Source organism: Marmota monax, unplaced genomic scaffold, assembly GCF_021218885.2.
Source record: "Marmota monax isolate L192 unplaced genomic scaffold, Marmota_monax_Labrador192_F-V1.1 WCK01_AAM20220418_F8-fsc00020, whole genome shotgun sequence".
NCBI classification, from domain to species: Eukaryota; Metazoa; Chordata; class Mammalia; order Rodentia; family Sciuridae; genus Marmota; species Marmota monax.
In genome coordinates this window covers 20,854,254-20,879,398 of record NW_026692912.1, presented here as the reverse complement: position 1 = coordinate 20,879,398, position 25,145 = coordinate 20,854,254, and the positions used below count along the sequence as shown (strand labels likewise).

General features: G+C 51.0%; 3 protein-coding genes, 1 long non-coding RNA gene and 1 pseudogene across 6 annotated transcripts in view; 1 reads left to right on the top strand and 4 right to left on the bottom strand.

Moving 5' to 3' along the window:
- Positions 1-2,506, bottom strand: part of Cercam (cerebral endothelial cell adhesion molecule) — a 50,221-nt gene extending 47,715 nt beyond the window's left edge. For all 3 annotated transcript variants that reach the window (XM_058581806.1, XM_058581808.1, XM_058581807.1), the window contains exon 1: positions 2,445-2,506. The gene's annotated coding sequence lies outside the window, so the exon portion shown is untranslated. The remainder of the gene's footprint in view (positions 1-2,444) is intronic.
- Positions 1-2,516, bottom strand: part of Urm1 (ubiquitin related modifier 1) — a 17,031-nt gene extending 14,515 nt beyond the window's left edge. The window contains exon 1 of the mRNA XM_046451853.1: positions 2,445-2,516. Within this exon, the coding sequence (XP_046307809.1) occupies positions 2,445-2,479 (35 nt within the window). The 5' untranslated portion in view covers positions 2,480-2,516. The remainder of the gene's footprint in view (positions 1-2,444) is intronic.
- Positions 1,616-12,446, top strand: LOC124097393 (uncharacterized). The gene is made up of 3 exons (XR_006853192.2): positions 1,616-2,762; positions 11,964-12,085; positions 12,277-12,446. It is a non-coding gene; the product is annotated as an uncharacterized LOC124097393 (long non-coding RNA).
- On the bottom strand, positions 8,168-8,354 carry LOC124097553 (small nucleolar RNA U3; annotated as a pseudogene).
- On the bottom strand, positions 11,119-25,145 carry Slc27a4 (solute carrier family 27 member 4). Its single transcript, XM_046451852.2, has 13 exons — positions 24,865-25,145; positions 23,416-23,582; positions 21,700-22,094; positions 19,148-19,306; positions 17,992-18,061; positions 17,807-17,898; positions 16,733-16,842; positions 16,262-16,471; positions 15,967-16,093; positions 14,608-14,745; positions 14,236-14,400; positions 14,006-14,152; positions 11,119-11,967 (listed from the first exon to the last, which is right to left on the bottom strand). Exons 2-13 carry the CDS (start codon positions 23,574-23,576, stop codon positions 11,810-11,812), a joined length of 1,932 nt encoding a protein of 643 aa, XP_046307808.1. The 5' UTR covers positions 23,577-23,582; positions 24,865-25,145; the 3' UTR covers positions 11,119-11,809.

The following is a 25,145-nucleotide window of genomic DNA, read 5'->3' as shown; positions in this document are numbered from 1 at the left end:
AATCTTACATTTGAATTTTAACAGCCTGAACTGAAGGACTCAAAACACATCCATACTACGCACTTTTGAATTCTGAGAAAAAGCTCTGCTAGGAACAGTTCAAGAGGGAAGACAAAAGATGGCAGAACTAGTTACTGACAAAAGAGAGAATGGTGCAAGAGGCTTTTTAGAAGGCTCAAAAAAGAGCTGATGGGGGCTGGGGATATATAGCTCAGTTGGTAGAGCGCTTGCCTGACATGCACAAGACCCTAGGTTCAATCCCTAGCACCATCATACACACACACACACACACACACACAAAAAAAAAAAAAAAAAAAAAAGCTGATGGGGCCAAGAGACTATATCTGCTCAGGGGTTAGAGACAAAGTCCTAACCCAAACTCTTCTAGGATCTGTGATGGGAGGGAAACAAGGGAGATAAGGGTGGGCACAGCAGCTTAGGTTCAGGGTGAAACACATCTACTAAGAGATGTAGGATGGGGCTGGGGATGTGGCTCAAGTGGTAGCACGCTCGCCTGGCATGCGTGCGGCCCGGGTTCGATCCTCAGCACCACGTACAAACAAAGATGTTGTGTCCGCCAATACTTGAAAAATAAATATCAAAAAATTAAAAAAAAAAAAAAGAGATGTAGGAAGTAAAAGGTCAGAGATAAAAATATGCAAGACAGAGAGCAGGGACTTGGGTTTGCAATGCATCTTGGGCATTCTTACTTCCCAAGAAGATACAATTCTCATGGGACAATGGTGTGGGTAGTGATGGAAGGAGGTAGATAGATGGGTAGAGGGATGTTGTCTTGTTTTGCTGGAACTCACTACTGCTCTTGGGGGTAAGGGAAGCTGAAACTAGAAAAGAAGTAATTATGTTGGCCTGTGAATTCATGACTTCCTCACTGTTGCCCGCACAGTATCTGGAAGACAGAAGACATCTCTGGTGAACAAACACCATGTCTGCTTAATGAGAATAAAAGGCAAGTTGACTATGGATAAATCCCAGCCTGGCAATCTGAAGCTTCTCCCTTTACAGCTCTACTGAGGCCTGTCAAGACAGAAGGGATTCTCCTAAAATGCCCAGGCTTTAGGGTACAGCTGGGCCAAGGGTGAGTGAAGCAAAATAGTCAGAAAGCCTGACCAATGTAGTTCTAATTGGATCCAAGCGGCTAGACAATAATCATCAATTAAAATGCACTTAACATTCATGAGGCTATCCCCTTCTAAGGGACAGAAATGCTGAACACTGTAGGGCATGGACAGAGTGCTATTTATCTTTGTATCCTCTGTGTCTGGCTCATTGCCTGGCACATGGTAGGCACTCAATAAATGACTGGTGAATGAACCACCCAATGAAGGGAAAACATGAAAGAAACTGGGAGCATCCAATGAGAGGAAAGGCATTTGGACAGAGGTTTTAGATTCCTATCCCTGACTTTTCCTCTCCCTTTCCCAGTGCGCGTGCGCGAGCACACACAGAGTCCCATCCTTTTCATGTGATTCTGGCAATGATATCACCACCCATCTTTTAGGGTCTCAGTTTCTTTGCTGTCTCTCTAAGCTATGCAGTTTTTCTCAGTTTTTAATTTTTATTTTGAGACAGTTGCACAGGGCCTTGCTAAGTTGCTGAAGCTGGCCTTGAACTTGCAATTCTCCAGTCTCATACTCCTCCCTAAAGGCTACCAGGATTACAGGTGTGCACCACCATCCCTGGCTTTCTCTGTTTTGAAACCAGGACAAACCTGTTTGTTGGAGGGATAAGATAGTGGCTTAAGAAGATTTCCTCTCTACCGTTTTCTTCAGTTATTGATGTGTTCCAATCCCTGCATTTTCATCTTGTGCAAAATATACTGCCAATATTAGTCTCTCCCAATGTGGTTATCACATTTATCCCCATACCTCTACTCGACTCAAGATCTGCAGAGGCACTCAGCAAGTTTATTGACTATCCTGAAAAGAGCTTCAGGTCTTTTTAAAATCCCAAGTCTTGCGAAAAAGAAGAAGAAGAAGAAGAAAAAAAAAAGAGTTCCGTCTTGTCCATACATCCCACAGGAAACAAAGCCTCAAGAACCGTGTAAGCGGATATTGAAACTGCTGCCTGAAGAAAGAAATCATGGGTTGGAGAGCGGTTCTTTCAAGGAGCCAGATGCCAAACCGATGGACCTGGTAAAGTGCGTAGAGAGGCCACCCGATAACCGTCATGTCTTTTGAGCCTTACAGGTACTGGGCACAGCGGAGTACCCAGAGCGCACCTCCCCGCCCGTGTGTGCGCCTCTATTCCCGGACATACGGCGTTGCCAAGGGAGACTGAGCCTATCAAACTCGAGGCGGGTGGCACCGCTCACGGCAGGCGCCGGGAGCTCGGCAACTCGGCCGTGTCAGGCCTCGAGACAGGAGAGGAGTTGCGGGCCCGAGGACTTCAATCCATACCCAGGGCGCCCCAGCTCTGTTACTCACCCGAACTCCACCTCCACTGACAAGGGCGCTGCCATGTTGAGGAAGCCGAGCTCGCAGGAAACTCCCCTGAACTTCCGGAGCTCCCGCCCACTTCCGGTCGCCGCCTGGAGCCACGTCCGGAAAAGGCGGTGCCCAAAGGTCATCTTCCTCAGCTATTGGAAGGCGCGGAGGGCGGAGGAGGGAAAGTCACGGGCGTTCCCGGGGATCAGGAGTCGATGTGCCTCCGCCTGTTGGCGGCCGGGTTCCAGGACCCGGACTGGGAATCAACTTGAGGCCGCAGCTAGGCGGAAGACAGCCCCAGCACCTTTTCGGCAGACTGTGAGCCACATTACTGTTTATCTTGCGTTAGTTACAAATCGAGCCCATTCACTCGTCTGACGTCATAGTGACCTCCTAAATATTTCTGACACCAAAGTCTCGCCCCTGAGCTATCAACTCACTGTCCAACCGCCCCTTTGGATATTAAGCTGGCTGTCACTATTCAGAATTTATTCCATGTTCATGTGCCCAGCATCTTGTTTGGTGCTATGGATGCAGTAGCAAGGGGCAGGGAGTGTGTGTATGTGTGTGTGTGTGTGTGTGTGTATGTTTTAAAACCCTCTTTGTGTTGGGAGTCGAACCCAAGGCCTCGTACATGCTAGGCAAGCACTTTATTACTGAGCTACATTCCTAACATGCAGTATCTTTAGGGCACTCACACTCTAACCGGGAAAAAAATCTGTAATAAAATAAACATGCTGGGCTGGGGTTGTGGCACAGTGGTAGAGCGCTCGCCTAGCATGTGCGAGGCCCTGGGTTCGATCCTCAGCACCACATAAAAATAAATAAAATGAAGGTATCGTGTCCAACTACAACTAAAAAAGAAAATATTAAAAAAAAACCCAAGAAATAAGCATGCTAATCAATCATATATATTATAATCAATCAATCATATTGTACTGGGGATTGAACCCAGGGGCCCTTAACCACTGAGCCACATCCCCAACCCTTTTTTTAATAAAATGATTTTTTTTTTTTTAAGATGCTCAGATTTTTTTTTTTTTTTTTAGAGAGAGAGAGAGAGTTTTTTTAATATTTATTTTTTAGTTTTCAGCGGACACATCTTTGTTTGTATGTGGTGCTGAGGATCGAACCCGGGCTGCACACATGGCAGGCGAGCATGCTACCGCTTGAGCCACATCCCCAGCCCCATAAAATAATTTTTTAATTGTCAATGGATTCTTTTTTTTTTTTTTTTTAGTTGTAGTTGGACACAATACCTTTATTTATTTTTATCTGAGGTTTGAACGTAGGGCTTCACACGTGCTAGGCTAGCGCTCTACAGCTGAGCCACAACCCCAGACCCTGAATCTTTATTCTATTTATATAAGGTGCTGAGAATTGAACTCAGTGCCTCACAGTGCTAGGCAAAAGCTCTACCACTGAGCTACAACCCCAGCCCTGAAGTCCTTTTTTGTATTTATTTAGAGCCAGGGTCTCACTGAGTTGCTTAGGACCTCACTAAGTTCCTGAGGCTGGCTTTGAGCTTATCATCATCCTGCCTCAGCCTCCTGAGCTGCTGGGATTATAGGCATGTGCTACCATACCCAGCTAAGAAAGGCTTTTTTTTTTTTTTTAAAGAGAGAGAGAATTTTTTAATATTTATTTTTTAGTTATCGGCGGACACAACATCTTTGTGTATGTGGTGCTGAGGATGGAACCCGGGCCGCACGCATGCCAGGCGAGCACGCTACCACTTGAACCACATCCCCAGCCCAAAGAAAGGCTTTTAAGTGGTAAGACACTTCAATAAGAAAGGGGGAGCTAGAAATGTAGTTCAGAGGTAGAGCCTTAAGTTCAGTCCCTAGCACTGCAAATAAACCTGACTGGACTTGCTGGGCTTTAAAGCCTAAGTAGAGTGAATTGAGTGGATATGAGAGAAGCATTCCAGTGAGGAGAGCAAAAGGTGAAAATAAGCTGAAGCATCAAGGGAAGAAAGTGGAAGTTGGGGAGCAGAGATGGAAATTGCTAAGAGATGAGGCTAAGCCAAGCCATGCCTTATAAGCCAGGTAAGCATTTCAGTGTCTAGGAGCACTACTGCTTGACTTGAGGCTGTGGAAGGTTTGGGGAGGGATGGAATTGTGCTTTAAAATAACTCAGTGGTAGAGTGGTTGCCTAGCATGTGCAAAGCCCTGGTTCAATCCCCAGCACCACAGACAAATAAAAATTTAAAAACTTTTTTCTGGCTGCAGTGTCAAATGGTTTGGAGGGAAACACGGAAGAGGATATGGAGACAACTGAAGTTTGTTACAAAAACCCAAGGCAGAAATGGAGTGGAGCAGAGTGGGTGTTCTATGGGTCTCCAAACATTAGTACTCCCAGAGTTGAGCACTGGTAGAGGATGGTGATGTAGCCTGATGGTTAAAGATGTAGTGATTATGTTAAGAGCTAGCAAAAAAAAAAAAAAAAAAAAAGCTAGCAGTTCGGCTGGATGCAATGGCACATGCCTGTGATCCCAGCAATTCAGGAGGCTGAGGCAGGAGGATCATAAATTTGAGACCAGCCTCAGCAACTTAGTGAGACCCTGTCTCAAAATAAAAAAATAGGGGCTGGGGATGTGGCTCAAGCGGTAGCACGCTCGCCTGGCATGCGTGCGGCCCGGGTTCGATCCTCAGCACCACATACAAACAAAGATGTTGTGTCCGCCGATAACTAAAAAATAAATATTAAAAAATTCTCAAAAAAAAAAAAATAAATAAAAAGGGCTGAGGACTTAGCTCAGTGGTAAAGCCACACTGGGTTCAGTCCCCAGCACCAAAAACAAACAAAAAAAACCCTAGCAGTTCAACTGCCAGTTTTTATCCAGGTCTCATCACTGCCCTAGCTGTTTCTTTGGGCAGGTCCCTTAACAATTTGTGTCCCAGCTTCCTCATTTGTAAAATAGGAAGAATAGTTTCTTACAAGGGCGTGGAAAGGACTGAATGAGTTCTTGGCACAGTGCCTCTTTCCCTAAAATAGGCTCTGTGTTGTCCATCTTTGGGGTTGTAGGTGCCACTGCTCCTCACACAAATACCAAGATACTCAAATACTTGAATATTGCTTTAAATTCTCTCCCTTTTCCTCCATTCAACCACCAAAATTGGACCAGTCTTACTTTTAACATGATTTTGCAACCCCCCAAATTTTCCCTGACACCCAGCTCACAACCACCCTCTCACCCACATCTGCTTCCTCTGGCCTATCTGCCTGTGGCCTTAGCTTCATGTGCAGTTAAACTCCATGGACAACTCTGGGCCCCTTCAGTGTGCCAGGCAGTGTTCTAGGGCCCTGACAAAACAAGGGCAAATGAGCTATAGCTCTGGTTCTCATAAAATGCAAGTGAGTCTACATGTCCTACATGGAAAGGCCCCCCACACACACACACATACCTTGCTACGTGGGCCACTTCCCCTCTGGAACTCAGTTTCCTCAATCTGTAAAGAGAGTCTGGGACCAAATGATCTCTTTCAGCAAAAAAATATTCTTAGATTCTTCCACTGAATTCTTAGCTTCTCCAGAGCAAAAACCTTTTCTGATTCATCTTGGATCGTTATCCTGTAAGGAGGAACTTTGTACATCATAGGGATTTGGTAAGTGCTTGCTGAATGAGCAAAAAAAATTAACAAGTGATATTTGCCAGCAAGGGCCCATCTAGAAAGCATTCAGGTCCTTTTACAGCCTCTGATCCCAACCAGCCTCTGCTGAGTATCTTAAGATCCTAGGAATTGCCACTTCCCAGAGCTGGAAGGAGAGATTGCTTGGGAGCATTTGAAGAGCATCCTCCATTAGAAAAACATTCATTGAGCACCTGGTAAGTGCCAGGCCCAGTGCTGGTGCTGGGAACACAATGGTGCACAAAAACAGCTAGTTCCTGTCCTCTTGGGGCTGATGTTCTAGAAGAATGGAAGGCAAAACAGGATGCATGGTGAGATCAGTGTTATGGAGGGGAACAGGGGAGCTGTTGGAGGCCCCAACCCAGCTTCATGATCTCACGGAGGCTTCCTGGGAGTCAATTAAACCAGATCCACTGGGATTTAGAAGGTAGAGGTGGAGGTGGGGAAGGAGAGGGCACAGACAGACCAGAGTTGTCCCTCCTTCCTCTAGATTCTAGGTAGTCCTCAGACTTGTCCTGGTTACTGGGAGCTCACCTCTTGAATGAGCTGGCCCAATCTGTGGCTTCCCACCTCTCACTCAAAAGTGCTTCCTTCACCTGACCCCAATCCCATTCCCTTGAACCCCTCAGTGACAATACTATTTTACCAGTGTATGCTTTCAAAGAATATTTATTAAACTTGAACATTGTCTTTGCATCTGCCAGGTGATTTACATGCATTACCTAATTTATTCCTCCCAGGGACTCCCATCTTTCCTATGAGTAAACTGAGACAGAACATGTGGCTTGCCCAAGGACCCCTAAGTATGAGGCCTCAAACCAGGTTTTAGAGCCTTCAGGATCCCTTCCTTGTCCCTATCATTGAGCCTCAATGCCTTCCCTTCAACTAGTCTCAACCAAATGTCTTTCCCTGGGACCCAGAACAGGGGTTTGGGCCCCAAACCCTGTCCCTTCCAGCAGGCTGTCCAGCCAGGGCATAGGCCTCCATCCTCTCTGAAGCTTCTGGGGAGACAATGGCAGGGTTGGTGGGGGAGATGAGGGCTCGGGTGCCCCCCTGCCCACACCCTTTGTCTTCCCGCCTGCTCCTCTCACGCGCCCCGGGAGGCTGGGAGTCGCCTCTCGCAGGCTTCCTCCTCCCATTCTTGTGCTAATTGGGTGTCAAGCTGAGATCAGTGAGAAAGAAATCCGCCCTGGCTCGGGTTAAACTGCCGCCAAAGATGAGGGCTGAGCCCAGAATATCATTAGACCAGGAGGAAGCAGGGCCCCTTTTGGGGGAGGGACTGGCAGCGCATTCAGGCCCCTTTGAAAGTCACTCAGTCGCCCCCTCCCTTGCTGTTGCCATTTCAATGGGCCCCTCAGAGGTATTTAACCTTCCCAGGAATTGAAAGTGATAGCCACGCACTGGCCTGGGCAGGCACTTGCCTGTCCCGAGGGCAAATGGACCTCCAGGGACGCTGCAGCCCAGCCCTTTCCAGCCTTCTCCTGTGGAGCAGGCAAGTTGCAGGTGGGAACACCGAGGCTCGAGGCTCTGCTCAGAAGGGGATTTTTCTCCCAGCTCTGCCATTCTCAGGCTCTGTGGTCTTTCTCTCTCATAAGGCTCAGATTCCTCATCTGCAGAATGGGGATGAAAACTGTACCTACTTGCATTAAGAAAATTTAATGAAACCATGCACAGAAAGCCCTTTGCACAGGGCCTGGTGCACAGGGTCTGGTAGTCAGGCAGCGCCCCAGACTTGACAGCAAGTCTAAGGAAGTTGGTTTGACCAGCTACTAGGACCTCCAGATATCTGGCCTCGATTCTAATCCCCTTTACAAACCTGCAGCCTACCACCCCTCTTTTTACATTTACTTTTTTTTGTGTGTGTGGTGCTGATTGAGCCCAGGGCCTTGTGCATGTGAGGCAAGCACTCTACCAACTGAGCTATATCCCCAGCCCCTACATTTACTTTTTTTTTTTTTTTAGTTGTAGATGATGGACACAATATCTTTTTATTTTATTTTTATGTGGTGCTGAGGATCGAACCCAGTGCTTTCACCTGTGCGAAACAAGCACACTACCGCTGAGCCACAACCCCAGCCCTATTATCTTTGATCCACTCTGATGGCATTGTGCCCCTCACTCTCCTGAAGGAAAAGAATGACTATCAGTGACAAATAGCTGCTTTGCACCCAGAGAGAAAGCTGTACCTCTGCCTCATGGTGTCCAGTGCTCTCTGCATTCAGAGAAACTTCTAGTAATGAACTATAGAAATGACCCATTAGGACTGGAGTTGTGGCTCAATGGAGGAGCACTTGGCCTGGCATGTGTGAGGTCCTGGGTTTGATCCTCAGCACCGTATATAAATAAGTAAATAAATAAAAATAATAAAAAAGACCCATTGACAACTAAAAAATATTTTTTAAAAGTGACCTGTTAATATTATCCTTCCTTAACCTGCCCTTCACTTCCAGGCCTTGGCATCTGCCTGGAAGCTTCTGGAAAGTCCTCCCTGTTCCAGTGTGCTTGGTTAGGTGCAGCTCAGCACATGGCTTTGGCTTTTCTATTTGCCAGCCTCTTCCCCCACCATGCAGACTGGGGGCTCTCTGAGGCAGACTTAGAGCTCGGGGATCTGTCAGGCTATCGAGGGCAGGCTTTAGAAGCTGCTCAATACATGATATGGTGGTGCACACCTGTAATCCCAGCAACTCGGGAAGATGGGGCAGGAGGATTGCAAGTTGAAGACCAGCTTGGACAACTTAGTGAGACCCTGTCTCAAAATAAAAAGGGCTGGGGATGCAGCTCAGTGATAGAGCACTACTGTTTGGTACTGGGGATTGAGCCCAGAGGTGCTCTAACAAAACAAAATAAAAATTTTTAAAAAATCAAACTTAAAAAATATAGTTATCTTCTCAGAAGATGAACTGCATTGTGGTCTGTGAACTGTACCACTAGGTAAATGTCACCAACTGCCTGGTAAACAGTAGCTATTATGTGGTTAATTAACTTCACAACCATGTATTGAGCAACTGCAGCATGCATGGAGATGATGGAGAGCTGTAAGGCCTCCATTGTGGATGGTGTGGTGGGGGGGGGGCTGGTGTGGAATTGGGAAACTTTCTCTGGGATCTTAACATCTGAACACACTTTTTCTCCTTTTAAATGATGTACACTGTGCTGAGATTTTCATGCATGATCTTGTACTTTTCACAATTCAAAGTGAGGACTCCTTGGCCAGTGTATACAGGAAAAGGAATTGAGTGCAAATGGTAGAGCTCGGATTTGAATATAGGCCCATCTGACTCCAGGGCCACAGCTCTGAACACCACACTGCCTCTTGGTGACTGCTCAACATGGAGGAAGGAACGGGCCTCCTCTAGAGGTTCCTTCCCATTGTAGAGAACTCACTACTGAGGATTAAAGATATCAAGATGCTCCACTAACCAAGCCAAGCCTCTTGCAGGCATAATCAAAGGTCCTCAAAGGCCACCATAGGGTCTTCTGGGTGGGGTACCTGCTTAGGGACCAGGCAGGAGGCACAGCCTCCTTGCTTCCCTTGGCTTGAGTGTTAAAGTTTGGGACTGAATTCTTCAAACTCTGTGCACCCTCTGCTGGCCACATTTGGAAATGCAGACATACCTGCCACCCCAAATCCCTCAGTATGGGTAGGAGGCCCCTCTTCAGGTCAGCTCCCTACTTTTCTACCTGTCAGGAGAAAAGACTCCTCTTTCAAGGCCGCTCCCCCAAGAGGCACCTCAGTTTTCTTCACCAGGCTCCTGACTGCCTGAACTGTCAGATGATGGCCCAGGGTGTGGTGCAGAGCTGGCTCTGGAGGCATGTGTGGAATGAAACTTCCAGCTTCTTGTTGCCTTTTGCATCCAGAGGAAGAATAGTATGGGGGGGCGGGGACTGGGGCTTGGGTTTGCATTCCAACCCCCCACTTCTGTGACTTTAGCCAAGTGACTTAAAAATCTCTAAGTCCTAGGTCTTTCTTCAAATAACCCATTTGTGTAAAACCAACTTCATACACTGGACAAAGGTTCAACAGTGGAGATGAAGCCCCCCAGGGGTGTGTACCCCCCACCACCCTGGGTGGTGTTGGGACCCTTCCCCACTGCACTGATTCCTGGGTATGACTCTAGCAATGGGGCCCAGGACAGCTGGCTCCCCATCTCACTGCTGCTTGCTGCTCCAGGGCTGCCTGGCAGGCTAGGCCACCTCACTCTGGTTCTCTAATCAACCTGGGCAGAACTTTCCCACCTCTGAACAACTGGGGCACCAGACAGGGAGGAGCAGAGCACAGGCCTGGAGATGACCCTGCCTTCAGGGAGACTTCCCCTCAAAGCCCAGGCACCCTCTTCCTTATAATGGCCTTTTTTGCCTTCTGAATGCTTTTTGTTTGTGTATTTGTGGTACTGGGGACTGAATCCAGGGGTACTCTGGAACTGAATTACATCTCCAGCCCTTTTTTAGACAGGGTCTCACTAAGGTGCCCAGGCTGGCCTCCAACTTGGGAACCTCTTGCCTCAGCTTCCTGATTTGTTGGGATTACAGATATATGCCACCATACCTGGTCCAAGGCCACAAGCTTCTGCTTTTTTTTTTTTGGTACCTGGGTTTGAACTCAGGGGCACTTGACCACTGAGCCACATCCCCAGCCCTATTTTGTATTTTTATTTAGAGACAGGGTCTCACTGAGTTTCTTAGCACCTCACTGTTGCTGAGGCTGGCTATGAACTTGTGATCCTCCTGCCTCAGTCTCATGAGCCACTGGAATTACAGGCATGCGCCACCATGCCTGGCTAAGCTTCCGCTTTTGAGTGACAGCTGGTCTGGACTTTGAAGCTCAAGCTGTTAAAACAAATACCTTGCCAGACTTGGTGGGAACTGCCCCCATCTAAGCCAGCACATAAGCAAGGGCTGTGGCATTTCACTTTACCTGCTCTACCTTTAAGTCCAAATGAGTCAGTGGACAAGTTAGTTAATGGGCCAGATAAGCAGAAAGTAGGGCCTGAGCAGACTGGGGGCTCCAGGGGAGGATGGGCTCAGGTGGAATGCACACAGGATAGGAGGCATCAAGGCAGAGTTTATTGGCCTGAAGGCCACCCTCCCATTCCTCCTCCTCTCATAGCCAGGCCAGGAAGGAGATGGAGATAGTGACGCTGACCCATACAGACAGGGCCTGTAAGACAGCCAGGTACCCCCCAAGCAGATGAAGATGTAGGGGTTTGGAGAGATAAGGGTTGGTGTCCTGACCTCCTGCTGCAGGTGAGGTATGGTGGGGCCACGTCGGGTCTTCCTCCTCTCCACCTAGAGGGGTGGGCAGCTCTGGGGCAGATTCTTTCTGGTCATCAGATTGATGGCCATTACTGTTCCTGCCCAATCGCTTGGCTTCCTGAGTCTGGAGGCTTCTGCCTTGGTCCCGTTTATGAAAAGCCCCTGTTCTTTGGAGGGAGCTTTGTGACCCCTATGCCTCTCCCTGCCCTGCCTGACCCAAGACGACATCCTGAGGCGGCCCCCCGTTAGTCTCAGCCTGGGGCCCAGAAGATCACTTGGACATGCAGCTTTCACAGAAAGCTTATGCAAGGGTGTGGAGGCGGCAGTGAGTCACTTGGCAGTTGTGGAGGGAGGGGTCAGCACCTCAGGGAGGAGGTGTGGCCCTGCTTGCTTTGGTCTGGCATCACCCAGGACCCCTCTGAGTGGAAGCTGAGGCTTTGGATCCAGCATCACTGGCCTCAGAGGGATGTGGGGGGCAAATCACAGCTTCTCCTCGCCTGCCTGGATGCGGGCATAGGCCTCTTGGTCCAGCGGGACATAGCAGCCTTTCCGGGCATCCAGATAGAAAAGCGGGTCTTTCACAACAGCTGGGTCAAAGCCCTCCTTCCGTAGCTCTGTCTTCTGGAACTTGTAGGTCCCTGGGAAATGAAGAGGACAACTCAGCACAGGAGCTCGAGTCTTTCTCAACCCCTTCGAATCTGGACTGGCCTCGTGACTTGCTCTGACCAACAGAATGCGGCGAAAGCGATGTCTTAGGTCAGTCTAGGTCTCAAAGGGCATTGCTGCTCTTTCCCCACCTCCTGGGGGTGCCCTGAGGCCAGTCCAGCCTTCAGAAGGATGAGAAGCTGCATGCAGCAGAGATGAGGCCTCTAGACTGGCACTGTCCTGTGGGGGTAGTCAATGCCCTATGTGGCTATTTATTTATTTATTTAATATTTATTTTTTAGTTTTCGGTGGACACAACATCTTTGTTTGTATGTGGTGCTGAGGATCGAACCCGGGCCGCACGCATGCCAGGCGAGCGCGCTACCACTTGAGCTACATCCCCAGCCCCCCTATGTGGCTATTTAAAGTTAATTAACATTAAACACAATTTGGAAAAAAAAATTTGGATTTTAGTTCTTTAGTCACAACAGCCACATCTCAAATGATGAACAGCTTTGCAGGGCTAATATATACTGTACTGCTGAGACAGCAAACATTTCTATCACCTCAGTTCTGCTGGTCAGTGCTGCACAAGTGACCAGCCCAGAGCCAGATGTGAGACTACCTTAGACTCTCCTGGCCTGAGTCCCTAAGTGATGGTAGCTCTTGGAATGACCCCTAGGCAAGGCCAACAGAATTGCTCAGTTGAATTTGGCTCCCAAACTTCTGACCCACAGAATTGTTAGTAAATAAAGTAGTTGAAGTGCTTTGGAAGCCAGCTGTTCTTCAGCAAAGCCATGTGGAAGCTGAGGCCCAAGCCTGCCTCTCCTGGACAGAACAGAAGTCACAGGTATCAGTCCTCAGGGGATGAGCAGTCTATGGCTTCAGCCTGGCACCACTGCTCTCTTTCTGTGCCACACTGAAACCCTAGGTCCTTCCCACTGCTACAGGTGCTCTCCCAGGTCCAGGTGCCCACATCAGTGGGGGAAGGCTTGCCATCTAGGAGCGGCTCACATGATGACCACCATTGGGGGCATCCAGGCAGATGTGGCCCAAGGGTGTGTAGCCAGAGAGAGGCTTGACAAAGGGAAGATTCTACAAGGGACAGCAAGGACCAGCAAGGAAAACACAGGCAGGTCTGGGCAGGAACCTCTGTACCTCCTACCCACTAGGAACTCCTGAGAGCCATCAGAGGACCAACAGAAGGATGGCACTGCCCTGCATGTGACCACAGCTCACCAGGAGGCTATGACAGCCTTTCCTTCATCTCCTGTTCCCCCTGCAGTCCTATCCCACTCTCCATCCAGCAGCCAGGATCTTTGAGCAGAGTAGTAACCTCGTTAGATTGTATCCTACAAAGATCCTACACTTCTATGGTGTTGGATCCTACACTTCCCTGCTGTTCTGAGATAGTCACACTCCCCGCTGGCCTAGGCCTTGGGCTTCTAGCTCCTGTGCCCCCTCTCTCACCCACCTTACCCCTCTGCCTGCCCCTCTTGTAGCCTCCTCCTTTCATTCTTTCAGCACTGCCATTCCTTCCTATCTTGGAGACTTCACACTTGTTCCCACAGCCTGGAATGTTGCCCACCCCTATAAGGTCCTCTTTTTCATTTGGGTCTTAGCTGAGATGTCACCTCCTCAAGGGAGCTCTCCAGTCATCCCAAATGCCCCTTCATTCACTTTTCTGTGAGCCTAATCTGCAGTTCACTCCTTATTTTTGGAATTCCTTGTCCTGGAGCTGCTTCCCTTCCAGTTCTAAAAGCTCTAAGGCGGCAGAGGTCCAGTCAGAATTTACCTGTTTCCCCAAGGCTCAGCCCAGAGCCAGATACTCTGTCAGTGACTTGTCCCACTAATGATTGGTGAACCTCCTCTTCCGAGGGACAAGTTTGTTCACTTCCACAAGGGAGGGCAGTTTACCAACTACCTGGCAAGGCTGTGGGCGAAGGTCAAATGCCAGCCACTGGTTTCTCTAGAAAGGAGTGGAAAGGCCCAGGCCTAGTACCCAGGAGCTGGAGCAAGGAAGGGACATACCTGTTTTGTGCAGCTCAGGCAGGAAGCGCAGGAAGATGGGTCGGGCATACAGGGGCAGCTCCTTCTCTAAGGCCTCTGCAAAGTGCTCCAGGTCACAGCTACCTGTGGAGCTGGCCACGGCAGCCATTCCGGCCCGACCTTCAGTTCCTGTACACAGGAAGATGAACCATGAGCCCCAGCAATGCTCACTTGTGGCACTTCCCAGCATGCCACCACCCCCCACAACATACCTGGTACCTCAACACCATATACAGCCACATCAGCCATGTCCAGTAGGCGGCTGAGTGTACCCTCCACCTCGGTGGTCGACACGTTTTCCCCTTTCCAGCGGAATGTGTCGCCTGTGCGATCTCGGAAATACAGGTAGCCTAGCTCATCCATCACCAGCACGTCACCTAGGGAGGGCTTTGGTGAGCAGGACCTGGGCTGCCCAGCTCTGGCCCAGGGGCTTGAGCCAGGCAGTCTTTGCTGAAGCCTAAGGATGTGATTGACCACAGGGGCTGAGACAGGGGAGTCCTGGGCAGGTGTTCTCTGAAGATAGCAGAAGGTCCCTCACCAACCCCTGCCCCTCTGGAAGTGGTAGCAAAGGGTCAGGAACCCACCAGTGAGATAAGCTTGATCCCCCTTCTTAAAGACATCCTTAGCAATCTTTTTGTTGTTAGCACCCGGGTTGAGGTAGCCATCAAAGCGGCGCAGAGGGTCTTGCTGGATGATGCGGCCTACCAGTTGGCCCGGCTGGCCTGGGGCAGGAAAGGCAGAGTCAAATTTGTCCTAGGAGGCCTCATCCACCTGTCTTCCCCAGACACATCCTACATTCTTTTTGGTTTTCCTTTTTTTACCCCCAGTTGGTACAAGGGGTTGAACCCAGACTATTTTATTTTGAGACAGAGTCTCATTAAGTTGCCCAGGCTGGCATCGAACTTGCAGTTCTGCTGCCTCAGCCTCTCGAGTGGCTGGGATTACAGGCATGGGCTACTGTGCTTGGCTCCCTGCATCTTGAACTAATCTGATTCATACTGCTTGCCATAGAAATGCCCTATTTCTGGGGGATGGGGGTGTAGCTCGTGGTAGTATGTGTGCTTAGCATGTATGAAGCCCTGGATTCAATCCCTTATGCGCGTGCGCACACACACACACAGAAAAAAAAGAAATGCCCCATTTCTCCTCCAGCCTGGAGCTTGCTGAGGGCAAGGGGTTCATCTTGGCTGGTCTGACACAACTGGATCCTCAGTGATGTCTGTCTATTGAACTGGATGGGAATATAAATAAATAGTGAGTGGGGCTCAGGCTCTACTGGACATCCGAACAGGCTGGCACCACTGAGCTCCTGCTCCAGGCGTGACTCCACTCAAAAAGCGTTATGTTCTTTATCATGCATAATCCTCAGGTTACCCTGATGGGGCCAGTGCTACCATCAGTCCCATCTGCAGAAGAGAGGACTCAGGCAAGAGGACTCAGAGAAGCTAATTCTCCCATGGCACAGGGCTAAGGGGCCAAACAAGACTAATTCTAGGTGGCCAGACTCAGGGTCCTTCGGGGTCAATATGAAAATGAACAAATGAGCTGGGTGCAATGGCAAATGCCTATAATCCCAGCAGCTCGGGAGGCTGAGGCAGAAGTTCACAAGTTTGCAGCCAGCCTCAGCAACAATGAGGTGCTAAAAAACAGTGAGACCTTGTCTCTAAATAAAATACAAAATAGGGCTGAGGATGTGGCTCAGGGGTCAAGTGCCCCTGAGTTCAATCCCCAGTACTGCCCTGCAAAAAGAAAATGAACAAATGGACTGATGGGTGGATGACATGGTGAAAGGATGGACAAAGAAGTGAACAGTTTATAGCCCTCAGAGCAGGACTGACTGATGGCTACTAGTCACAACCCGCTCCCCACCTAATCACAATGGCTGACCCCCCTCCCAGAACAAAAACTCCTCCTCTGATCCTCAATTCCCACCCAAGGCAGACCTGGCCGGCAGGGAATGCACACGCCATCAGGTCCCCGGATCAGCTCCATGGTGTCCTCGTTGACACGTACCAGCCGGATGGGGTACACAAAGGACAGGATACGGCTGTTAAAGCCACAGGCTCCTACCTGCAAAGGCCAAGACTTGGGCTGGGGCTCTGCCACCATGGGTCCCAAGGTGGACAATGGGGGCAAGGAGCAACTCTGGCACCCAAACTCCCACAGTGGAACTCTGCCCTCCCCTCTGCCATGGTCCATCCCCATAGCAGCCTTACCAGGCCCCAACCTGGGCCGCACCTGGCTGTCAAAATTGCCTAGGCTGCAGTTGCACTCAGTGGCTCCATAGAACTCGGCCACCTGGGGGATGTGGAAGCGGCTGGAGAAGTTGGTCCAGATGGACTGCCGGAGGCCGTTACCCAGAGCCATGCGCACCTGGTGCTGGGTCTCCGCTTCCCGGGGCGGCTGGTTCAGGAGATAGCGGCACAGCTCACCGATGTACTGCACAATCTGGGGTGGGCTTGGTATGAGTCTGGGCTCCCAGAGTTGCCCCACTCCCCCACCCCCATATCTCAAGACCCTCTCTTCCACAGGGGCTGGCGTGTGATCCCATCACTCTCTGGGCCTCAGTCTTCCCATCTGAACAACAGGAATGTTGCCCAGTGAACCCTTCTAAACCACCTCAATTGTGTGAAAGATATTCCAAAGTGTGGTTAGTGGGAGGGAGACAAGGGGACAAGGGACTGCTCATTCCCTTCCCTTCTCACTTACTGTGCAATTGTATTTAACACAATCATCCCAGAACCGGGAGGCTGAGAACTTCTTTCGGATCACTACTGTCATGCCATGGATCAAGCACTGACCAACACCCACGATGTTTCCTGAGGGCAAAGAGGGCCTAGAGTTCAGGAGATAGAGACCCATTCCCCAGAGCCTCCTTTTTTCTTGCCATGAAGGGGATTGAACCTAAGGCTTCACACACGCCACGCAAGTCCTCCACCACTGAGCGACATCCCAGCCCCCAGGGCCGCCTCTTGCCCAGGCCTGCCTCTTCACGGGCACCGTCCCCTGGTCTCTTTTCCCCATCCTGTCCTAACTGATCATATCTGTCTCCATTCAGGCACCTTCCATGGCTTCCCAATGTCTCTGGGATCAAGTGCACACTCCTTAGCCTGCCCCCTGGGGACTCTGGAGCCAGCCCCAATCCCATTTTCAGCCAGGTGGGGCCTAGCTACTCTGCCTGACCTCTGTACCTCACATCTGCCTTCTCCCAGGAGTCCTCCCAGGCTCCCACTGCTGCTCTTGCCACCACTGCTCGAGCGCTCCCTGCTCCTCCTCCACTCACCAGGCCATGCCCCTTTTTAGAGTCAGATAGGTTCCCATCACCCATTCTGCCAGGACACCACCCTTAAACACCTTGAGGCAGGGACTCTGCTCTCTCAAGCTGCCTTCCCTCAAGTCCCTTCAACCAAGCAGCAATGCTATTGCACATCTGTGGAAACCAACTGGAAAACAGGTCAGCCCAGATGCCCCCAGAACATGGTCCCACACTCTGAGCCTGGTGTGGTCACCCTCAATGGACAAGACTGAGGTAGACCCTTTGGCCATGCCTGGATTTGAATTCAGATTTGAATTCAAGTGTTTCTACTGCCTCTTCCAGGAAGGCCTCTCTATGGCCTGATGCTGCCCTGCTCTAATGCCTGCTTCTATGCCTTCCACAAACAATTTCTGGACCTTGCCCTGTTCTAGGCCCTCTCACAGATCCCAGCTGAGCAGGGCAGTTATATGAGATGGCCTTCCTAAAGATCGGGGGTGCTGGAGGCTGCGGGGTGGGTCCAGGCTTACCTGCAGAATGGTAAAGGGGGAGACAGTCATAGACAATGTCGTCAGGCTGCATGCGGAACCCGTAGTACACCAGGGCAGCCATGCGGTAATACCTGGGAAGGCAAAGGGCCAGGGCTTGGTGGGAGGAGGCCCTGCAGCCCCACCATACCCACCCCACCCTGGGGTATGAGACACCCACCCCTTACCTGCTGTGCACCACGATCGCAGCTTTGGGTAGCCCTGTGGTGCCCGATGTGTAGATGTAGAAGAGTTTATCTGAAGAAAACACACAAGGGCAACTGAGAGGGCACCCCACAGGGCAGGGCAAAGTGGGATGGATAGTGTCCATGTCCGTGTCCTTCAATACCAGTTCCCACCATGCTTCTTCCAGGAAGCCCTCTTCAATGGCCTGATGCTGCCCTGTTCTAATGCCTGCTTCCATGCCTTCCACAAACAATTTCTGGGCCTTGCTCTGTGCTAGACCCTCTCACATGTCCCAGCTGAGCAGGACAGTTATAGGAGGACACAGGCAGTTCCAGTACTGAGACAAGTGTGGGGGAGGGGAAAACACAGGACCTGAGGAAGACCAGTAGCACCAATTGGCCTGGGCTTCTGTGAAGGAGGTGGTGCCAGTTTGAGGTTTTGGAAGGAGGGATACCTGCCCCAAGACTTAGCTGCAGGAAGCGGGTGCTGTGTAGCTTCTGTACTTCTGAACATCTATTGACTCCACCCTGCAGCTCTGACTAGGAACTGTCACACTATAGTTCCTATGGGAGGCTCAGCCCTGCCAGAATAATGTTCCTGGAGGCCAGGAGCTGCACTGGACAACTCTGCACATTTATAGCAACCATCTCAGGCTCTGCCTGCCTGCTATGTGCTAGCTCCATGCAGCACGAGGGCACCAGGGTGGACCAGCCACAGGCCCTGCTCTCTAGCAACTTACAAAAGTACTAGAGTCAGGATAAGAGAGGTTAGACAATGATGACAAGGACAATGACCTGTTACTGAGCCCTTCCTCCTTCCATGCTCTAGCCTTAGAACTTTACCCACTGTATTTTTTTCAACCCTCAAAATCAATCCAGGAAGTAGATTCTGTTATAATCCCTGATTTTATGGCTGGAGGACCTGAGACTCAGAAGACAGGCTGGAGAGCCCTGATAAGACAGTCCAAGATTTGAACCACCAGACTACACAGCAGATTGGTGGCTTTACAAGGAGGGAAGTAAGAGTGGAAGAGCTGAAGGACGGAGCAGGTTGGAGTGTACAGGAAGAGAGGAGAAGCTGGGGGAGCTGCCTGGAGGAGCTGCCTGGAGGAGGTGGGGAAGGCTGCCCAGTAGGGTAGGAGGAGTAGGAGGGACCCACCTGTGAAGCCCTTGTCAGGGCGACTTGGTAGGTGCTTGGGGGCATCTTCCAGCAGAGGGTCCAGGTGCTCTGTGCCAATGGGCACTGTATTGGGGTCCCAGGAGCCAGAGCAGAAGAGGATAAGTGAGGAGTCCAGGCTGTCATGGATCTCACATACAGCTATGGGAGACAGAACAGGTCAGCAGGCAGGCCAGGAGGCTGTGCATTCCCAGGGGAGACTGGTTAATGTGAGGGGGAGATGGGTAAGGTACCTTTACTGTTTTTTTTGTTTTTTTTTTAATTTTTAATATTTATTTTTTAGTTTTTGGCGGACACAACATCTTTGTTTGTATGTGGTGCTGAGGTTCGAACTCGGGCCGCACGCATGCCAGGCGAGCGCGCTACCGCTTGAGCCACATCCCCAGCCCACCTTTACTGTTTATAGGAGCAACAGCCCCCATGAGCTGCTGGCCAACTACACAGAGAGCTCCTTATGTGCATTTTCTTATTCTTATAGCCCTAGGAAGTAGGTACCAACAACAGCCCATTTTAGAGCTGAAGAAACGGACACACCGAGAACAAGAGAGAGCTCATACCAAGGTCTCTTACCCACTGTACTGGGTATGGTTGGTGGACAGGAGTGGGGGTCAGAAGGCCCCATTTCCTCTAAGTGGAACCTTCTGTTTTCCTAGGCACTGCACAGATGTCCAGATACTCACTCACCTTAGGCACAGGACAGTGCTGGCTCACTTGGCCTCACTTTCTCTGGCTGCTACTTATTTTTATGGTGCTGGGTTGAAACCTATGGCCTCATGTGTGCTAGGCAAACACTACACCACTGAGCTACTCTGGTTTTCTCTTAATTCATCTAATCTTCTTTCCTCTACCTACTGTATCCTTTCTTCTCCCCTTGTAGCATTTTTTGGGGGGGTGGTACAGGGGTGTTTTGCTGCTTAGTTACTTAATTACACCCCCAGTCCTTTTATTTTTTGAGACAGGGTCTTGCTAAGTTGCTGAGGGTCTCACTAAATTGCTGAGGCTGGCCTCAAACGTGTGATCCTCTTGCCTTAGCCTCCAGAATTGCTGGGATTACAGCTGTATGCCACTGCACCTGGCCCCTTGCAGCATTTTAACTTCCCTGTCCATTATCCCACAACAGCCATAGTGTGGGGAGAAAGAACAGGGACACTGTGATAAAGCCCAAGATCAAATCCTAGTTCTGTTGGGCATGGTGGCTCACCCCTGTAATCAGAGCAATGAAGGAGGCTGAGGCAGCAGGATCACAAGTTCCAGGCCAGCCTCAGCAACTTAGAGAGATCCTATCTCAAAATAAAAAATAAAAAGGACTGAGGATGCTGGGTACAGTGGTGCACTGTAATCACAGCAGCTCAGGAGGCTGAGTCAGGAAGATTGCAAGTTCAAGGCCAGCCTCAGCAAGGGTGAGGCTCTAAGCAACTCAGTGAGACCCTGTCTCAATAAAATACAAAATAGGGCTGGGGATGTGGCTCAGTGGTCGAGTGCCCCTGAGTTCAATCCCTGGTACCAAAAAAAACAAGAACTGAAGATGTAGCTCAGAGGTACTGTGCCACGAGTTTACTCCTCGATACAAAATAAATAAATAAATAAATAAATAAAATTTAAAAAGAGCCTGGGGAAAGGGCTGGGGCTGTAGCTCAGTGGCAGAGTGCTTGCCTTGCACATGTGAGGCACTGGGTTTGATCCTCAGCACCGCATAAAAATAAACAAATAAAATGAAGGCATGCTGTCCATCTATAACTACAAAAAAAAAGAGACTGGGGGCGCTGGGGCTGGTGCTCAGTGGTAAAGCGCTTGCCTGGCATGTGTGAGGCACTGGGTTGGATTCTCAGCACCGCATATAAATAAATAAAATAAACTCCATTGACAAATAAAAAAACAAATAAAGAGCCCTGGAGCTGGGCTTGTAGCCCAGTGACAGAGTGCTCGCCTTGCATATATAAAGGACTGCGTCCTTTGATATCACAAATAAATAAAATAAAATCCCAGTCCTCACCTACAGTTGTGTGAACTTGGGTAAGCTCTTCCCTCTGAACTCACCTCATCATCCATAAAGCCAAGATGACAGTCCCTCCCTCCCCAGTCTTTGTGAAGATCAGAGCTGCTCTTGTAAAGCACCAGGCTCAGCATGCTGGCACCTAATGTGGCAGCACATGAAATGCAAGCTCCTCCAGGAGACGGGGAGTGAGTTCTTGTCCCATTGTAGAGATAAGGCAAGTGAGGACTAATCAGTCACAAGAATAGCAGCCATCATGCCTGAGGGTGAACCAGTACCAACCCCCTGACTACCACTGCGGCAGGGCAACCACCTCCTTAAGATCAGTAGGGGCAGGTGCTACAGATGTGGAACCTGACGCTCAAGAGTACCTGCCTCTCATCCAGGACTGCCAGCTTCCCTGGCAGGCTCAAATCAGCTGACTCCAGGGCCCCTGCCCTTAACCACAGGCCAACATTGCCTCCCCCAGGCCTAGAAGGGAGCTGTGGTCTGTGCAAGGTCCCCTGGGTCTGCCACCTGTCCTTTGCCCCCTGGAGCTCACCTGGGGCCATCTCACTACCAAAAATAAGGGCACGAGCCTGGGATGTGGTAAGGCAGTGGCGCAGAGCATCACGCCGGAGGTTGGTGTTGATGAGTGCCGCCTCCACGCCCAGCTTGGCCATGCCAAGCCACAGGCCCACAAACTCATTGCGGTTCTCCATGAAAAGGGCAGCCACATCGCCTGAAGCCAGGCCCCGGGCCTGCAGGAAGTTGCCCACGCTGCTTGAGTAATCATCTAGCTGGCGGAAGGTCCAGTGGGTGTCTGTGCCCTCGAAGATCAGGGCTGTCTTGTTGGGGTGGCGCTGTACTGTAGAGGCAAACAACACGGGCACAGTTTCCTGATCCCGCAGGTACCGTCGAACCTTTGCTTTCACCTTGAGGAGCACCAGGCCGCCGCTGTGTGGAAGTGAGCAATGAACTGTGACTGCCAGGGTTGGCAGGGTGGCCTCCTAAACCCCTGGCCCAGGTTCCTGCCCAATAGCCTGAGTGCCATAAGCCAGTCCTTCCTAGATGCATGACACTGCCACACACAAGCCTTTCACCAAGACCTCACAATGACACCCAGAGGTCGTGTGGTTTCTCGCTCCTGATAGGAGGAAGAAAGATTCTCTCATGGTGCTGCAGCTTACCCCGGGCTTCAAAGGTGCCATGAGGCTGAGCTGAGACTTGAACTGCAGGCCTGTCTGGTTCCAACTCCTACTCCCCTCCTGCAGCCTGTACTGTCCCCAACCCCTATCACCACAGTAAACTATGGTAATCCCTGTCAGTCCAACTAAGACAGGCCTCTGTCTTGTTTACCACCTTATCCCCAGGGTTGACCAGCACAGGGGGGATGCTTAGTGCTTGTGTTCCCCCCACCCACCCCATAAACTCTGGAGCTCTGCAGTCTTTATGTCTCCAGTGCTGTGCCTGAGGCTGGACTCCCCTTCTTCTACCACCTTTGAGGCACCTCTCCACTAGGAGGCCTCTAGATACCCCAAGCCCCTGGCCTGGGGTCATCTCTCACTGCTCCTTGCTCCCACAGCTCCTGCTGCTACCACCCTTCCTGCAGGGTCACTTGATACCTCCTCCTTCTGTAATCAGTCCAGATTGACAAAGGCTGAGTTGCCTGTTTGGGGGATGGTACACTATGCTGGGCCCTGGAACACAAGAGTGAGCAAGACTGCCAGGGTCTTTGCCTGCATGGTACTGCCACTTCAGGGAGTTGCTTTGTCCTCTCCTTATCCCCATGGTTAGCCTCAGTTTGGCAGATCAGGTCTGCTTTGTTCCTCTCTGGGCCTCGGAGCAGCACAGGACCTGGCGCAGAGCAGCAGGGAACAGGTTCTCCCAGGCATCTAACTTGGAGCCTTGTTCTAGAATTCAGTGCCCCTTGTGCCCTCTCAGGCTTGTGCCAATCCAAGAAAAGGTCCTTTCCCACTGGGTTCCTCTTCACCTAGTTATAAACTAGAGTGTCCTCACGATCTCTCTTCAACATACTTGGAATTCAGTGTGTGTCCCAGCCCAAGGAGTTTAAAGTTAGGGAGATTCCCTGAGGAAGGACTTTGACCTTGGAGATGGAGGTACCAAATATTACTGCCAGGGGTAAGGTGTGGAGCAGAGGCTTCTGGGGTCCCAGGTGTCCTATACTGGTAGATACCATGGGGTCTTGTCTGGGGAGATTACAGGGATCAGGAACCCAGGAAGGGTGAAACTCAGGAAGAACTGGACCAGTACTCACAAGATATCACGCCTGAAGGTCTTGATGAAGATCCGGATGAAGCGCCAGCCACCAGATCCCAAGTAGAGAAGCAGCAGGGAGAACCCCACTTGGGTCCAGGGTAGTCTCAGCACCAGCTTGGAGAACACCATCAACCCCACCAAAGATGCCCCAAGCAGCATGTTGGCCTGCAGGCACAAGGCAGTCAAACATTTGTGTCCCCAAGGACCACACACTTCCAGGTCCTGGCACCCATTCCACTGTGATTACAAACACGGTAGGGCTTACAAACATGGTAGGGCTTGGTCACCCCAAGTTGGGTGACTGAGGACAAAGTTCCCTTTTAAGGTTTTGGTGGCTGAAAGGGTCTTCAAGAAAGTTTCAGGGATGACAAGCAGGAGACTGTTCTAGCCTCTAGTCCTATCTTGAACTACCACTTTCCAAGTTACCTTGGGCAGGTCCCTTTTCCACTTCAGGCCTCAATTTCTGGCTGTGTGCAATGGGTTAGTGAGACCTGTTTTCAGTCCACTCTCCTACATCCAAGGACCCTAATCAAAACACCTTGAGGATAGATACTGACTTAAGTGTCTCCAGCTCAATTCCCGGCCCAGGGAGGTTCTGGGGAATGATCAGGCCAAACTACATCACAGAAAGGGGCAGCTTCCTGGGAAGGTAGCCCAGCCAAATCCCTGCCCACGGACTCTGGCATTGTCCTGCCTCCATTGTACTGATCGATAGAGGGCGACACAGTAAACAGGTTAGAGCCCGGAGGTGCCTAAGGGTGACTGCCCACGGGGAAAGATGAATTAGGGAGAAGAGGGTCTTGAAGACACGCCCTACACTCCCGCCCCCCCAGCAAACCACTCAGATGAATCTTTAGGAATGGGGCTTAGGGTAGGGGGAAAAGCTGACGGTGCTGCAAAGGCTGGGCTGAGATTAGGACTCTTGGGCTGTCTATTCGTGGCTCTTTGCGGACTTGTTCAAGGGAATAGCTAGCTGAAGGGACAGTTTTTCTTAGGGTTTTCCTATTGTTAGAAGGAGCTGAAGGTCAAGGCTGCAAAGCAGCCTGAGAGCCAATATGAGGACATGGCCTGGACCACAGGGAGCCTCTACAGACCTCCTCCTCCCGGGGAAAAGCAAAACCCCGACGTGGGGGGCGGGGCTGGGCTAAAACGTCCCCAACCCCAATGCCAGGAACTCCAAGGCCCTCAGACCTCCGGCCTCCCAGAGTCCGCCAGAACGGAGGGCAGGTACCCCTTCAGGAAGAATGGAAGGAGAAGAGGAGGGGGTGCCGAGTTCCCGAGGGGCCCCTTCCGGGGTCCTGCTCCTAGACAGCTAGAGTAGCAGAGGTCCCGGCAGGGAGACAGAGAGGCAGGGCGCGCCCCTCACCCCAGGTCCGCCCCGCCGTCATCCCCTACTCGGCCCGGTAGGTTTCCCAGCCCTGGGTCCCACCGGCCCCGCCTCGCTCACCCGGCGTCGGCTCCGCAGCGCGGCGCCCAGTCCAGATGCGGCCCGGATGCAGCAGCGGAGAGGGGAGCGCTGGGGGCATCAGCCGCCCCTGGGCGCACAGAGCCAAGACCCAGCAGCGCTTGGCCGGCTCTGCGCCCTTCAGGGCCCGCCCGCCTCCCACAACCCAAACGGGATGTGCCGGCCCGCAGCACCGCCTCCAGCTCGGTCCCAGCGGCTGGCAAGCCTCTGAGCCGGCCGCGCGGATCGGCGCTAAGCTGCCCAGCCCAGCCCAGCCAAACCCG